This window comes from Poecilia latipinna, unplaced genomic scaffold (assembly GCF_001443285.1).
Source record: "Poecilia latipinna isolate Pla-1442-1.1 unplaced genomic scaffold, P_latipinna-1.0 Scaffold2159, whole genome shotgun sequence".
NCBI lineage: Eukaryota > Metazoa > Chordata > Actinopteri > Cyprinodontiformes > Poeciliidae > Poecilia > Poecilia latipinna.
The window spans coordinates 96,097-112,834 of NW_015114775.1; the positions used below are offsets into that span (position 1 = coordinate 96,097).

At 41.3% G+C, this 16,738-nt stretch overlaps 1 protein-coding gene across 1 annotated transcript; it reads left to right on the plus strand.

Annotated features, from left to right (window-relative positions):
* Positions 1-4,578: 4,578 nt before the first annotated feature.
* On the plus strand, positions 4,579-11,733 carry LOC106936507 (NADH dehydrogenase [ubiquinone] 1 alpha subcomplex subunit 10, mitochondrial-like). Its single transcript, XM_015017560.1, has 10 exons — positions 4,579-4,732; positions 6,691-6,859; positions 6,943-7,158; positions 7,243-7,329; positions 8,421-8,542; positions 8,747-8,826; positions 8,902-8,956; positions 9,385-9,470; positions 9,548-9,656; positions 11,558-11,733. Exons 1-10 carry the CDS (start codon positions 4,658-4,660, stop codon positions 11,624-11,626), a joined length of 1,068 nt encoding a protein of 355 aa, XP_014873046.1. The 5' UTR covers positions 4,579-4,657; the 3' UTR covers positions 11,627-11,733.
* The last annotated feature ends 5,005 nt before the right edge of the window (positions 11,734-16,738 follow it).

The following is a 16,738-nucleotide window of genomic DNA, read 5'->3' on the forward strand; positions in this document are numbered from 1 at the left end:
TCTCAAATGTAATTATGCTTATACTTAAATCGTTAGATCCATGATTGCTTAAGCAGATCTGCACCCACCAATGCATCCTCTCGGAGAGCTAGAGAACGGTTAAGTTATTGACTAATTGATCCAGAACGTCCTCACTAAAACCGGGAGGATCGTACACATCACCCAGTTCTGACGTCCTCCCACTGGGTGCGCAGCACTGAAACCACGCAGGTCCCCAAACAGTCAACAAGTAGCCTAGCAACAGTTGGCCATTTTCAAAAGTAAATAAGAAGCAATTAACATAAAAAGCAACACACAGTTTTATGTCCCTTTGAAAGTGTTGACTGTAAGAATGTGGTGTGGAATGAACCTGTTTGTTAAATGGCATAGAGGATCATCAAGTAGCTCTTATTTTAAAACGATAATAAGGTCATCATAGAAGCTTCATGTCTAGCATCTTAAATAGATCATGGAGCTCTTCTCATTAGTACATACATGTGGATCTCATTTTTAATTGTCTCAAGGTTATTCAGCAGACCCATCTTGACCTTGGTTAACCTTCCTGTGCAATTTTGCTATTTATTTATTTACTTCTTGTTACTTAACCGTGTTTTTCTGTCTGGATCAGCGTGCTATCTTTCTAATGTCAAATATGTTTACCTTGTTGGGATGAAACAATTCTGGATCTTTTATTCGATTGAATCTGCTTCCGAATAAACATCCTAATTCCTGTTTTTTCTTTGCGTTTTAATTTTGGATTTCCTGGTTCCATCTCACTTAGAGTCAAATAAAATATTTTTCTCATAATAAAAAATGAAAAATATGCACTTATACAGTACAAAATACAAGACTGGAGATTCAGGAACGTTAAGGCAGCAATCAATTTCATTTAAAAGGAAGAAATACTTCAGATTTTGATCTGTTCCTGGGCCAGACAACAAACTGCAGGACACTAGTGTTTTAATTTGTGTGGCAGTAATAGAAGGGCGTGTGTTTAAGGCAGGTATGAGGTAAAGCAGAAAACTGTCGGCTACTATTTTGGTTGCCATGCTGTTTTAATGACGAACAGTAAACCTCCTCCCTGTTGGCTCAGGCCCCGATACAGAGGAAAGAAATAAAACCTACAATAAAACCAACGGAAATTTGGCAGAGTTAAATTCACCAAACCCTTTCGCTGGCCTCATATGGCTGCTATGAAAATTCCCTTACAAGAAAAAAAAGAAAGTCAGGTATACAAATAAATCATTCTCTCAGTCAGGTCATAATTTTAAACACAAATCCTAGCTGCAGGCATGATCAGCGATCAGCGTCGTTAGAAACACTCTATAAAGTGAGTGTCTCACTCCTAAAAATTCGGCTGGAAGACAGGAAAGAGCGAAGGAGAACATCCAGAAGATCCACTTATGGAAGTGTTTTAAATGTGAACACAAGATCAAGTATGAAACTCCATTCAACTGATCAGAGGCTGAACGTCAGAGCCCAAAACCACCCACTCTGAGAAGAGTAGTCCATCAACCTGCTTTACCTTATTAGGCAGGCTTGATGGTCTTGTTTCCAGGGGGTGGTAGACACATTGCTGCATGTACACGGCCACATCCTCACATGTGCTTTCACGCTCCTATCTGACGCTCCAATATTGCATTTAAAGGGGCGGTGTTATGTATTTTCCAAGCACATAGTGCGACTCTATAGCACAGTCTGGTAACTATGTTAACTTGAGTTGTTACAAAAGGCTGTTTAAAGCAGAGGGTGGTCAGTGGAGACTTAGAGACAGACCAAAAACCAGGCTAAGTTATTATGGAAAAATGTGCCTGTTTTCCCTGTTTTGAGAGACATTGTCTATCTGTCAAGAATCCTTGGGTGAGAAAATGCTGACTGGGATTTACTGCCGGTATCACTTTGAATCAGCCTTTCTTCCCTCTTTCATGTTGGCAAAAGTGTCAACAGTAAAATGAATGGTTCAGTTAGATTTTACCATCAGTAACTTAGAATAAGCAGAAATCAGGCCTGAAATCCTGGAAAATTCACCTACATCAAAACACTGCATTGATGTTATTCAAGAAATGACTTTATTTAGTATGTTTTCTACTTTAGAAAAGCAGACTTTAAAGTAATAAAGTGCATTTGCCTTCAGTGACTGTGTGGCTCCAACTTGCCCTTTTCTTTTCCCTGTGGATGCTCTCGGCTCAGTGTGACAAAAGCTTTACTCTGTACCCACTCTAACTTCTTACAGTAAATCTGACGTCAACCTTTTCAGAATGAGTGAAACTCCTGTTGCTGCAAAGCCTTTTGTGGGAATGATGGTGTGAGAAAGGAGCTGCTGTGTTTGGAATAAAACGTTTCATGATTAGAAGAAAGGTTATCTCAGTGGGCTCCGAGATTACCGTCATTTGACGATGCTGCATAAAGCAGCACAGAGTGCTTGTTAGAGCACAATAAACAGACATGACGGTCACAAGCAAAATGCCGTTAATGCATCACGTTCCAGTGTATTGATACTCAAAACTGAAGTTCTGCAGCAGGCTGTAGCTAGCTGTGTTTATATTGGTGGTTACCGTGGCTACAGAGGAAACAACCCGTGAGTCATACAAGGGCACTGACAGCCATGAGGCGTTATGTAAAGTTTGGAGAGTTCAGGTGTAACGAATTTGTATGTGTTCTGCTCAGAATTTGGACAGAGATAACCAAATTGCCTTGTGACAGCAATTTGAAGCAGAACATCTGCTGTGATCTGCAACATCGCTACCAAACTGCCTCCGGGTTCAGTTTGGCGTTAAAAAGAGCTTTTGTCCTCTTTGTTTTCAGTTTCCACGACTGTCATTACAGCCGTGAAAAAGTTTCAATATAAAGAGAAAATGTGGCAACCCTGCTAATTAAATGCATTTGGTTAACCGATCATCATTCTCACTGTGACCATTTCTATGAAAGCATAAGTTTTAGTAGGTTGCTCCCGTCAGCTGCTGTTAAAACCAGTTTTGGTTCTAATTGCAACAACGGATTTGCAGAATCGAGAGAGCACTTAGTTCCTGGAAACCGATTCGGAAAATTCACCCCAAAGTTACACCATGACCTGAGTAACTGCAAAAATCTAAGGACTCCATCTTAGAATTTGCGGGCCTCAGTTAGTATATAGAACAATACAGCTCATGATGGGACAACTTAGAAAAAGACAGAATGTAAACGGGTGTCATTTTTTGCAAGTGTTGTTGGGTAAAAAGCTCCTCTCCTAAATAAAGTGACAATTTTCAAGATTGAGCCTTCGACTTTGCAAGGGTTCCACAGAAGAAACCACAACGCTGAATGAATTGTCTCTGGAGAGATGAGAGCAAAGTACACATGACTGACCCTAAACCGTGCATCATGTTTGGTTAAAATTAGACACAACACAGAGACCCGCATCAACTGTCAAACAGGGTGATGGAGCGGTGAGGATTTTGTCTTATTTAGTACTGATAAGAGTTGCAGTTAAGTTGACCTTGAAATATTTTAAAGTTAAATTTTGAAGCAGACAATGAGCCAAACAACTATTCCAGTATATGTGCAGCAGAATTACTGAAAACCAATAGTGTCTACAGGACTAAAATATTTTTGGTTAGACCATCAAACAGCTGTTCACAGACAAATAACTTTAAACCTGATGAGGTGAAGCAACATTGAAAAGAACAGTATGCTAAATTGCTTTGTCATTTACATTTCTGAAAGTATGAAATACTACCTGCTGTAACCGCAGTTCATTTACTGTCTCCTGCTGACTAACCAGCTCTAACTCTAACCAAACTCTAAATCCCACTAACAAATTTGATATTGTAATATTTTATACAAAAGTACGACAGGTCAGAATCCAACAGTATTTCCTTTTGATCCAGCCAAAAATGAAATTGGTCAGGTTTGTTTTTCTTCATCTCATAATAGCAATCGTTGTGTACGTTCATTATTTCAGAAAGATGTTGTGTCAGCTCCATTTGTGTTATCTTATTGGAACACCTTTATTGATAACCTTAACTGGAAAGGGATTTGGACTTTACCAACCAAATAGCTGATAAAGTAAAAAGGTATTATTCACAGATTTTGCCCATCCAAAATCCTTCTACAACGTTCTAACAATAATAAAGATATTATTTGCTCTTTCTGTGGAGGAAACCCAGAAGATGTGTTTCATTTATTTTGTCCTTATCCCTTCTCTTTTCCATTCTGGCAGTATTTGTACTTTGATTTCCACTTTTATGGAACTGGATGTCTCCCTTTGTCCTTTGCTTTGAACATGCCTTGACATTGACTAGTTATCGGAGGGCAATAACTAAAAAAATAAATACATACATAAAATTCTATATTATTAATATTTTTAAATACATAGAAACGTGGCATACACAAACCCAAAACCACTTGTTTCCATTTTTGAAAATGAGGTCAAACAATATATCAAAACTATTAGAAATTCCACCAATATTATAGTCAACTTGCAGCCTCTTCAATGTATTTATGTAATGTTATCTTGATGTTTGTCACCCCCTGGCGGTGATCATTATATCACACTGTATTTTATTGTACTGTTCTGTATTCTGTGTCTCAATAAAGATTTGGAAAAAAAAATCGAGCGCAGGCTCCCTTTAGTATATGACGTGTATTTGAGTCGCCCGGTAGCGGTAGCTTTCGGGTCACTGTTTGGAGGACAGCTAAGATGGCCCTGACGGTGGTCCGGTTCCTCTTCCCAGCGAGAACAACTGCTGTCAGAGCGAGGAGCGTTGTTCAGAAGGTGAGCAGCAGAACTGAGTTGTTCTGGTTCCGTACCGGCCCGGTGAGCAATTCTGTTTCACAAGGACAAGCTAACGCTGTTAGCTTCTTAGCAGGTAGTTTCACACTTGTTTACCTCTTCTTTTAGCTGAAAGTAGGCAGCAAACAGAATGTTGGAAACCGATGAGCTAAAGGCTGCAGGTTCGCTTGTTTTACATTAGGTCATGCTGGAGCAGCACAGCTTAGCACTGCGTAAACCCTGATTTCTTTTTTCCACTTAGTCTTTATTAGAAAAGCTATGTACGAAACAAATCAGGGAACCTGATAGTATAACTGTTCTCAGAACAGAACTCTTGAAATGAGTAACTATTTAAAGGAAAAATAAAAGAGGAAAAAAACAACAAACAAACAAACAACAACAAAAAACAACAACATATGTGACATATTTTAAATAGCAAGGACTTTGCAATGTTTCAGCAAGCCGCTACCGTTTTCTTATATTAGACATATTTAAGTGACTTAAAATATTTAACAAAGCAGTTCTGAAAGGCATTAAACAGTAGAGTGATATTTGACATTTACATGTATATTTAAAAGCATTTACTCAAAAATGATTACAAGATTGACATCAGAAGCTGCAGAGTTCAAACTGTCCATGAAACGCAGAACATCCCCAAATGTGAACGAACTGAAGACTTTATTAGAGACTTTAAGTGAGATTTAACTAGGAATATCAAACCTGAAAACATGTTGGCAACTGCAGAATAGATGAACAGTTGTTTCTATTTCAGAGAAATAAAAGACACATGGATCAGAATTAAATGTATGTCTTCTATGTAAAAAACAACAACTCCTCTTCCATTGGTTACATACAAACCAGGTATAGTTTTGAATTGAGTTTCTTTTATTTTAGGTGGAATTTGATATTTCTCATAGGACAAATATTACTTCTTTTTGAAGGCCTTATCTAGGTTGTCCCCAATAGTAATAGTAATATTAAAGTGACAAAATGACCAATTTTATCTTGTAATAATAAATTACTAATTGTCAGTGAGGAAGCACGTGTGGATGGAGGAAAATTGCATAATATTTTGGATAAGTTTAAGTGAAGTGTGGGAACTTCTTTACAAACCTTGTTATGACCATTACCTGAAACAGTTGTCACACAGAGACAACTATTTTGAAAGAATGTTTCTCTTAAACCTTTCTAAAGACCCGCCATTGTTGCGACGAAGCGTATTTATGATGATTTTGTAACAACAAAAAATTGTTACAAAGTCATGAATTTGCTTCATCACAACATTTGGTGGGTTTTTAGGAAGGCTTGGGATAAAATTATTTTGAAATAATTGTCGTTGTGACAGAAAAGCACAAAACCTTTAAGAAAATGCCATGTTTTTACATCTATTAGTTAATTTATTTTGAAATCTCTAGAATCTGTCGAATGTGATATCAATGATTATCAATGATTATTCACTGGTTAATCAAGTGTCACTATGTAGTAGTAAAACAGAAATCCCAGGGCGACATCATGATTAAAGGACATGTCAGTACAAAAAAACTCAAATCATGTTCAAAATGTCAAGTCCTTTGCAGTCCAAAAGGGACAGAATATGCAGACAACCAAAGATTTAGTGAATTTTCACAAGTCTGAATGCAGTTGATGAGATACAGAACACAAGATTATAAATGTGCACGACAACATCCGGCGATATCAACATGAATTCCATTAGAGGTTGAGATTTGGGGCAGGTTCTTTTGCAATGGTGTGGGTTTTACTGGAAACTGTCTGTCAGATCTGATGTAGGGATTGCTAAAGAAAGCATTTCTTTATGAATTTGCACAAACTTGAAGTGAAGACAGGGTTGTAAGACTAACTAAAGATGACCGAACTGTGAGTGAAAGCGAATGAACCTTTAGCCAGAAGCCTGAATCCGAGTTCAAATGTGTGGAAATGGAGTGTGATGGTGTGTGTTGCAGGCGGGTGTCCATACGAGCCCAGGGCGGAGCCTGGAGTATGGCTGGTGGGCATACATTCTGGGTGAGAGGACCACGCCGCGGTTCAAGCAGTACAGCAAAATCATCACAATTGATGGCAACCTCGCCTCAGGGAAAGGAACGCTGGCCCAGAAACTGGCTGACAAACTAGGTAATAAACCCCACACACTAGCTGCTGCGGGTTCTGACCTCTGGGAGGAGAAAGCTGATTGGTTCTGGTGAATGTGTCCACAGGGATGCTGTACATGCCAGAGGCTGACACCTTCTACTTGGACCGGATGACTGGCGAGAAGGAGCCCCTCCCTCGTGACTTTAATGGCATGTGCAGCCTGGAGAAGTTCTACGCAGACCCTAAAGCTGCAGATGGCAACAGCTACAGGCTGCAGCTGTGGATGTACACCATGAGGCTGCTGCAGTACTCGGACGCCATCGAGCACCTGCTCACCACAGGTACCACCCATACACTCACACTTCTCCTAGACAGAGGTGATGAAGAAAACCACTCACCTCCGTCCTGATATGCTGTTCTTTAAGGCCAAGGGGTAATCCTGGAGCGCTCTCCATTCAGCGACATGGTCTTCCTGGATGCCATGTTCAACCAGGGCTATATCAGGAAGGAGTGTAAGTATCTGGCAACAAAGACGACTAGACATTGGCTTTTCAACCAAGGTTTTACTTGAGCCCAGTAGGGCTGTTGGAAAAATTATTTCAGTATTCGAGTAAACTGTCAATTATTGTTGACGATTAATCAAATAAAACATTTGATCAAGTTTGATTTTATTTGATTTGTAAATATTTGATTGGTAAATGCTTCCATAACAGCAGTATTAATACACATGTACACATGAACAAGCGCTACAGGGCCAGCTGGCTGAAGAGTGGAGATCAGAAAAACTCGTCCCATAAAGTCCTATTTTCAGTATTTACTGATCTTCATATGTGCATTGATGACATCGTGGTTTGGCCATTTGTCGCAGATTGACAATCCTTTGAACATGACAGAGGTCAGGTTGAGGAGTTTGCAAGTTGGTTTCTCGTAGGCGGTTACAGACAGTCTGAGATGTGACGTGTCTGTTGTGCAGACCAATAGTCTCATCTGCTGTGTGTGTTGCTGGTCTCAGCCGACCCTCAGATGGACGAGCCGGATGTGGCGATGTTGTGTTGGAGTGGTCAGACGCGGCCGATGAGGATCAGGTCGATGTGCAGCAGCTCCAGTCTGTTGAATCAAACTCTTAAAGGCCTATGGTCTGATAACGGTCATTGAACCGTGCAGCTACTGCTCTGGTGGACATCCCTGCATCCAACATGCCAATGGCTCCTGCATAACATGAGACATCTGAGGCTTTTTGACTTGTGACAAAATGTGACATTTTGGGGCCTTTTATTGTCTCCAGTCCAAGGATTGTCCAGTTGTTGCTCATTTTGTCTGATCACCCACTGGACATGCACTGGGTAAAGGAAAACAACTCACTGGGTAATGCTCACTGACAGGAAGTTGGATTCAAAATGATACACAAATCAAGAGAAATATTTCTTTTGCACAATAAAATGTCAGCAAAGGCTCTTTTACAGTTGTTGACTCCACATGGCAACAATAGTTGACCTGGGGGGGGGGTTATATATTTTTTCAGTATATTTATCTGTGGGCAGCCTCTGTGTTTTCTGTGAGAAACCCTTCAGTCTGATTAAAACCATCAGTGTGTAACCTGCAGGTGTGAATCACTACAATGAGATCAAAACCATCAGCATCTGTGAGTTCCTCCCTCCTCACCTCGTCTTGTACATTGACCAACCAGCAGAGGAGGTGCAGAAGAAGCTCAAGCAGAGCGGGAAGGTACGGCTGTACTAGCGCTGTACTAACTAGGCAAGTTAGATGTTACCATCTGCTACCTAGTTAGCCAGTTAACTATCTACCGTAACCGGCATCTGGTCACTACTGCTGTAACCTGAGACTGGTTATCGTCTCATCCGTCAGACGGTAACCAGCTTGGCGACAGCTGTCTGATGTTACTCTGCAATGTATTTTTGTTTTTTTCAGCCCCACCTGCAGAACATTTCCCTGCAGTATCTGAAGAGCGTAGAGGATTCCTACAAGAAGTCTTTCCTCCCTAGCATCAGGTATGTGACCAGAGAGCGTTGGACATGTCTCTCTGTCTCTGTTGATCATTAACCCTCTCACCGTGTCATCTTCAGGGAAACCTCTGAACTGCTGGTCTATGATATGACCCAAGTTCAGGACGCTGAGAGGGTAAGACACTATCTCCATTAACCACTTTTTTTTTGCATCAGAAGTCATATGATCACCAGCCAGATGTTACTACTGGCAAAAACCACGAGAAAGACGACAGGAAGTGTTTTTCTGCAATTTGTAGTTGTTTTAGGGTTTTTTTTGTTTTTTTTGGACAATGTGCAGCTGACTCCACCAGAGCTGTCACATCACACACTTCATAAAAACCTGTTGAATCCATAACTCTTCTGTAAAATCTCCTCATACGACCGTTTACGTCCATCACTGTCATGATTTTTAATAACTTATAGTGTGAAGAAACCTCGTCATGCATTATTTGAATTTCATTTTTTAATTAATTGCCATTGCAAAATTGTGTTTCTTCGACACTAGCAGAATGTGAATATCATGATCTGATTAAAACATGTTCACCTCCATGCTTGTCCCAGATTGTGGAGGACATAGATTACCTGAAGTTCGACAAGGGGCCGTGGCCGGAGCAGGACGACATTAGCTACCACCACATGAGGAAACTGTGAGTTGCTCCGCCTCTTTTCTCTGAGCACGCAAACCAGCTCCTTAGTCTGCAAGTTCCTCTCTTGTGCGTTTCAGAGTGCAGGACAAAGAGAGGGTCGGCTCGCTCACCCACATACCCGTGTTCCTGCCGGAGATCACCATCGGAGCCCACGACTACGACCAGAAGTACTACGCTTACAGAGCGGTGAGTCGGCACATGCGTGGGCTGGAACCGGTTCTGATTGTCCTGCATACATCAATCACAGTCCCACCACGGTCGTTGAAGCCAGTCCCTTTATTATTTTCCAAAAGCATAATAATGAGGATGGAATTTTTTTTTTTTTTTTTGCTATGTTTTAAAGGACAAAATCCAAATGATGTGTAATAACAGTCATTGGTTATTATCTCATTTGAGACATCATACATCGATTTTTACCATTTCATCTCAGTTTTTATTAGGTTTTTGACTCACTGGCTGAAGCATAAGAAAACTGTTTGACTACACATGTTTGGACTTTAGACATCTTTAAATTCAGGTTTAAACTGATTGTTTAAAATGCCAAACAAACTTCAAAAACTGTTCTTTTGAACCGCTTTTTTTTACAAAAGCGGTAAATAAACCGATGTTCACAATCTGCGCTTTTAGAAGTCAGCATATAGTCTTATGTGACAAGTTGGTAGTTGTAGTTTTTGAAATTGATTCGATCTAAATATACCTCAGTTGCCAAGAAAAAGCATAAAATTGGACCCTCACCAGGAATCAGGTGCTAAAAATCCAGCTGTGTGTTGTTTTAACGATAAGTATTGTTCAAGTAGTTCATTTTGCACCGTAATGTCCAGAATATTACAGAAATACCTGCAAAAAAAAACATGAAGTTTGCATGTGGAACGTCTGGAGATTAGTTTGAGCCCCGATCTCCATCCAGATTGTCAGCAGAATGAACCATGAAATGCTCGAGCATATCCGGGTAGATGAGTGGACCAGCATATTGTACTTCGTCCACGACTGTTTACCAGTTCCAGAACCCGACCAAAACCCCTCTGTGTCGTCACTGTGAGAAATAATGAGATTTGGTTCAGTATAAAACAGACTTGCACCTGGGTGAAGCTGCTTTTAGCGTCACAGTGGAACTTCATCATAAACACTTTATCTATTTAGTTCCAGCAGTAAAACAAACATGGAGATGCTTTGAGATGTGAATGAGGAGCGGCGTTGACAGCCCTGATAAGCTGATGTGTTCACAGCCCCTCCGCCAGGTTGAAGGATGAATGAAGACATTAGGCTCTGATTTGTTGTGTGTTTGCCAGCTGAGGTGTTTTAGTTCAGCAGAGCTCTTTGATTCGGTTGGCTGTTTTATCTGATGCAGAGCTTTGTGAAAGCCTGAAAATCCATAATGAGGAACCTTTTCTTTCTCGTGTCTGCTTTGTTCCTTTTTTATTGACTCTTCTTATTTTTCTCCTCTTCCCTGGGCCACCAAGTCAGCCTGATGAAAGTCATTTTCCTGTGCTGAAATATCGAACCCCTCGTAGTTACAAATGTCACGTGGAATATTCCAGCCGGCTGTTTGTATCATCGGTCTTGTGGGGAAACATTCAGGTCTGACCTTTCCTGTTTATTGACTGGAGCCGTTTTTGTCTCCCCCTGCTGCATGAGTCGGGCCGAGTAATGCAACAGCAGGCCGTGACCTGACATTTCACTCCGAGTCAGGATCTCAGAGGAGGGAATGAGGACGGCGACACACAGCAGCAGAATGGCTCCCTCAGCACATTTCAGCCAGTGGCCCACATTTTCACAACTCTTAGAACGTCCTGTGAAACCCTGAGCGTCTGGCTCGGGATTCCAAACTGGAATTTGGCAAAAAGTGTCTTCTCCTTGTTCTGTTGGCTGAAATGAACTGAAGCTAGAGCGACGATGTAGGGAGACTCAATTTGCATCCTCTCTGAGTCTTTAGGATGCTGCTTTAGCTTCTTGAATCAAAACGCAATGACAAAATACATCTTATGTCAAAACTACTGATTCTGGGTTGTTAGCTGAAATTTTGTCTCATGTTTGAATAACGGTGAGACGTGGCTGTAAATGAATGCTGCTCTGTCTTGTTGTTGCAGCTGCCTGGGAAGAATTACGCTCGTGGCTACAATGCAGATGTTGGAGACAAGTACATCTGGCTCAAGTGAATCTTCTTTTCTTTCACCTTTCATGTTGACTGATCTGCTAATAGAACTCAGTTATGTTGTACAGTCTGAGGAAAAACTATGTATTAAAAGAAATATTCAAATTAAAATGCGTTCAATTATTTATTTGCTTATTTTCCTTTATTTATTGATCTTTTTTTGTGCTTTTTTTTCATAGTTTTTTGTGACTCATTCTGAGAAGATCTCAATAGTGCCACCAAGTGGTGACAACAGCAGGTGGTGTGTAGGCCTGTTGATTTGAATGATTTTTTTTTTTCACTCTAGGTCTGTAGGCTTCAGAAAGCATGAGAACTTTCCTGAAATTGAGCTGGAATAAGAATATAAATCCATGTTGGTATAGACGAAGTCAGCCTAATTAGTGGACGGGTGTGATTAAAGTCATTTCCTCATGTGACAAAGATGATGCTGCCGTCATTACGTGACCTGAAAATGTCCTGGCATGCAGGAGACGACTGCTGACAAACATTTATACTGAGAAATGAATGTGTGCTTCAAAACGCAGCATTGCTCTCAGGGAAATTATATATGTACACATTTAGATACTCACCCACATATACGTAGACGCGTATATTCAGCTATGCACCACACACCTGGAACAAGCGTCCAGAAAACTGCAAAACAGCTGAAAAACTGAGTTCCTTTAAATCAAGTCTACACCCACCACAATAAATGACCAACATGTTGACGGCACTAGACCAAATGTAAAATGTTTACTGGTTTTCTCAACTGACTGTGGTGTTTTCTATGACTTTGTATTTTTATGATGTAAAGCAATTTGAACTGCATTGTCACTGAAATATGCTATACAAATCTTGATCGAGTACAAATGACCAATGCAAATGACCTGAAAATCTCTAAACAACTTTCGTGGCATTGCAGAAACATTTGGTAATGACAAGATATCTCGTCTCTGACCTGAACACGGCATGAGACATGAAATCATTTGGAGATTTTAGCATAAGGCTGAGCAGGAGCGCGAGATAAGAGCCCTGTCGGTTTGGGTTAATCTGCAAAGGGAAGATGTCAGAAAACATTAAGGCCCTGGCTCAGAACACAAATGCATCTGTCACATTAAGGTGGGAACTTTTTCAGGTCATTCCAGAGAAATTAAAGGGGACGTAGCTTTCTGGTGGCAGCAATTAGCACCCACGGGGTTTTAGAAGTGTTTGCGATCTGTGAAGCAAGAGAAGAATGAAAGTTTGGAACTGAAGATTCTGACGCTCTGAAACAGCAGAGGAATCACAGACACTTTGTGACTTGAGATTCCAGAAAACATTCATTCAAACCAATCATTCAGACAGACAGACTGACACTAGATATCAATGTAGTAAAGGTAAGTTTAAAGAAAAGTACGCAACATGTTTTTCTTATTGTCTGTCAATAACATTTCCTGTTTTAGACTAACTGCAATTACCAACATTCTTTTTAGTTCCTAAATGCCAGGAATGATGAGCAACACAATAGTCATTTCCTTCACATTAAGAGGTTTAGTTTTTGTTCTGGGATTTATTTAGACCAAAACACACTCATATCTGGGACACATAACCCAGTTACTCCTTCCTGAGCACCTTGATGCCTGGACACTGCCATGATGTTTGTGCTTGTACATAACTGTGTGTGTAGGTCAACTAGTGGACTCTAGTGGTCAGGCAGGAAAAAAAACAAACACACAAAATATGTTTTTCCTATACAGTTTATGCAAGATGTTGTAGTTTCAGCTGGATCTGTTGCAAAGATAATCTTCTTTCCCAAATGGTCCAGGCATGTTTTTCTGTTTTTATTCCAGTGAGTCAGAGGGTTGCTTTCAGTCTGACACTGTGGCACATCTCACACCCTCCTCTTGCTCAGCTCTCTACGTCTCATGGTGTCCCATCTGTCTGTCTCCTCTGGTGTCAGTTTTATTCATGAATGTTCTATCGGTCTGAGTAGTTTTTGTTTCTCAGAACACACACACACACACACACAAATCCCCTGGAAATGCACAAGGGCTGCATTGAAAATGAGCAAATGTTAAAAACACCTGTACAGGATGCTTCCAGGAAATGTGTCCTCATGAACTGGATAACAGATCTGGTTCCGTCCAAAACACAATGACAACGGACTGTCCTTGAATATGTGTTGCTGGACTTTCTGACTAGTAAATTACACAATAGAGAAAATATATTTCTTAATATTTGGGACCCCTTTGTACTGTGTACTGGTCTGGATATTTCTGCTATTTTTTTCACAAAGCCTTACATAATATATTGCATTAATGTGCCTTCCTCTTTTTTTTTTTCCTTCCTGAGCTGAGTTAATGTTAATGTTACTGCATGGCACTTTGTTCTTCTTTTTTTTGCTTGTTGGTCTGTGTTAAAATGCAGAAATAAAAAAGAGCAAATGTTGCAGGAAGGATTGAAAAGATAAAAATTTATAGCATGGTGGAAACACTATAGAAAAGGAATCAACAGTTAGAGACTTTAGCACTTCAGAAAATGACATTTTGTTTCATGTAAATATGAATATAAAGTCTTTTTACTAAGGTGGAAAATGGGGTTAAATTAGCGCAAATATGCATGTTATGGATTTTGTCTGTGTTCATCAGAATGATAACCTGAAGGAAGAAACTGTTTTTGCAAATAGTGCTCTGTAGCACCGACCTCAATGTAAAAAGTCTAAGCACGGTGTGTCCAGGATGTGTGGGATCTGCAGATGGGGCTTTGACTTCTCTACACAGTTCAGGTGGTTTGTTGGTTGCTCAGTAACAGTCGGTGGGCGGCCAGAGAGACAGAAATGTGACCTGCACACGTCACAAACACAAGGCAACGTGGAAGCCATATGCTGAAACTTTTGCTCAGTCTGTGACTTTATGTTGGACTTTGTCGCTGTTGAGGTTTTTCCAAACGATCGGTCAGATCATTGCAAGAGAGTTGCCTTTGTGACACAACCAGTGTCTCCACACACCAGCCCGGTGGCGCCCAGTGCTCTGCAGAGGCCTGGTAATGAGCCATCGTTTGATCCAGGTGTGGTGTTGAACCAGACACAGAACTGAACCATGCAGGATGCTGGCCCGTGAGGACCAGCTTCGGAAACACCTGTCCTAGCCGTTCTGTGGCCAAAAGTCTTCTGACTTCTTTTGGCCAAACGTTAAAGCAACACTGCACTGAGTCCCTCTGGTCCTTTACAGAGTTGGTATTAGTTTAACTCTGCATTATTTCGACAAGAGATTGAGTAGCTCAAAGTATTTCAAGTGTTAAAATTGACAGAAGGAGCTGGAATCAACCGACAAACACATGGACCCAAAACTAACAGAATCTGCTTGCTGGATGCATTCATGTGGCTGCTGCTGGAACAGGACGGAAGCAGAAAAATCATGTTGAACATCATGAGTAGATCGGTGGATTTACGGACTAAGTGTTTGACATATTGTGGAGCTATGTGGGAATGTGTGATTTTTCAGTCATCCTTACTATGAGTTACCGTTTCTGGACCCACTGCTCCCTGCTATACTGCTGATCCTGATGGGTCTGAACAGCGCTGGGAGCCGGAAGCGGAATTATAACAATTACTTTTACTAGAGCTGCACAAACAGATTCTGAGGGCAGCTGTCCTACAGATGTTCTGTTAGTGTGAGACGGCCTTCCAGAGCAGATCGCTGCAGAGGCCGGCCGTGATCTATCCAGATGACGCAGGCCCCGAGGAACAAAGCTAAGGACATTTTGCATGGATTAAACTCCAGATTTCCTCTTGCTTGAGGGAGTGGAAAAGCTCCCATCATTCCATCCTTTTATCCTGATGGGAAGGAGAAAAGAGCGCGCGTTTTGGCGCGTCTCTCCGCTTTCTGCTTACGCTGACATCCCCCCCCCCCCACCAAAACCTGTTGGCCGCTGCTCCCTCCCTCCGAACTCCAGCTCAACATTTTTAAATATTATCTCAGCATAAATGAAGTGTCAGCATGTGGTAATGGGGATCAGCTAGTTTTGATTACAGGCTTTAGGGATTCAAAGGGCATTCACGGACTTTTAAAATTGAAAACCGGTGATTAACGTTAACGCACTGGCATGTGAATGAGCAGCACTTAATTATGACAGTAAGCCTGCAGCCCGCCTTGGACCCTTGGACCCTCCTCTGCTGTGGAGCACGTGCTCTGCCCGTACTCCCCATCAAAGCACTGTCCGTTTTGATTTAATTCAGTGAATTTAATTCACTCCCCTTCAGTCTGACTTATTTAATTTTTTACATATAAACTAAATTAAAGGGAAAGGAAGGGGGCTATCACGTAAAACGCACACACATCAAGTTCAAATCTAAATGCATGAGCGACCCGGTGTCAGCTCATTGGTATTCAGCCTGTTGTGGTCAGGTTTACATTCAGCCCAATTACGTCCACCGAGTACGACTGAAAACAGTTAGATCCGTTAAATTACTAAATGCCAATAGATAGGCAGCCTCTGCTTAAAGGGGGGATGAGCAGCTTGCGTCTGGTTAATGTGCCTTTCGGGACACATGGACACAAACAGAACGAAAGAATTAGTTATCCTAGCAGAGAAGTGGTAGTAGTAAGAAATGACGAGTGCTTTGACCCCCACGGTCAGCAGACTGCCGGCTGTGGCTGAGAGCAGCTTGTTTACTTGCTGCCCTGTGGCTGAACATCAGGCCACTCAGACAAAAGCAGAGGGAGTAACTGACAGCGCAGCAGCCCGGAGCAGTCACACTGAACTAATGGAGGGTGGAGAACATGAACTCTGGAGAGAAGTGTTTGCCTCACTGTGCTGTCCGCTATAATGCACCGCTGAGGCCTTATCAGTTGTGAGAGCAGGCAGTGGAAAATTACTTATAGAATGAAGCTGTAACTCCAGAGCCGGAGCTGCACTGGAAGCTCTAAGTCAACATTATTGGTCGGGAAGACAAAGGCGACGGCGAAGCGAGCCGAGGACGCCTTCAGACGGAGGCCTGGGATTAGGCGTGTTTGGCTTGTTTCGTTTTGAAGCAACGAGGAAACGCGTTTCGCTCGAGCTTGCGCAACAAGCTTGATCAAATAAAGCTCGTTAACGTAGAACTAAATTGGAAGGGAAAACGCTTCTATTTATTTTCGTTTTAGGAATATGCTAATTT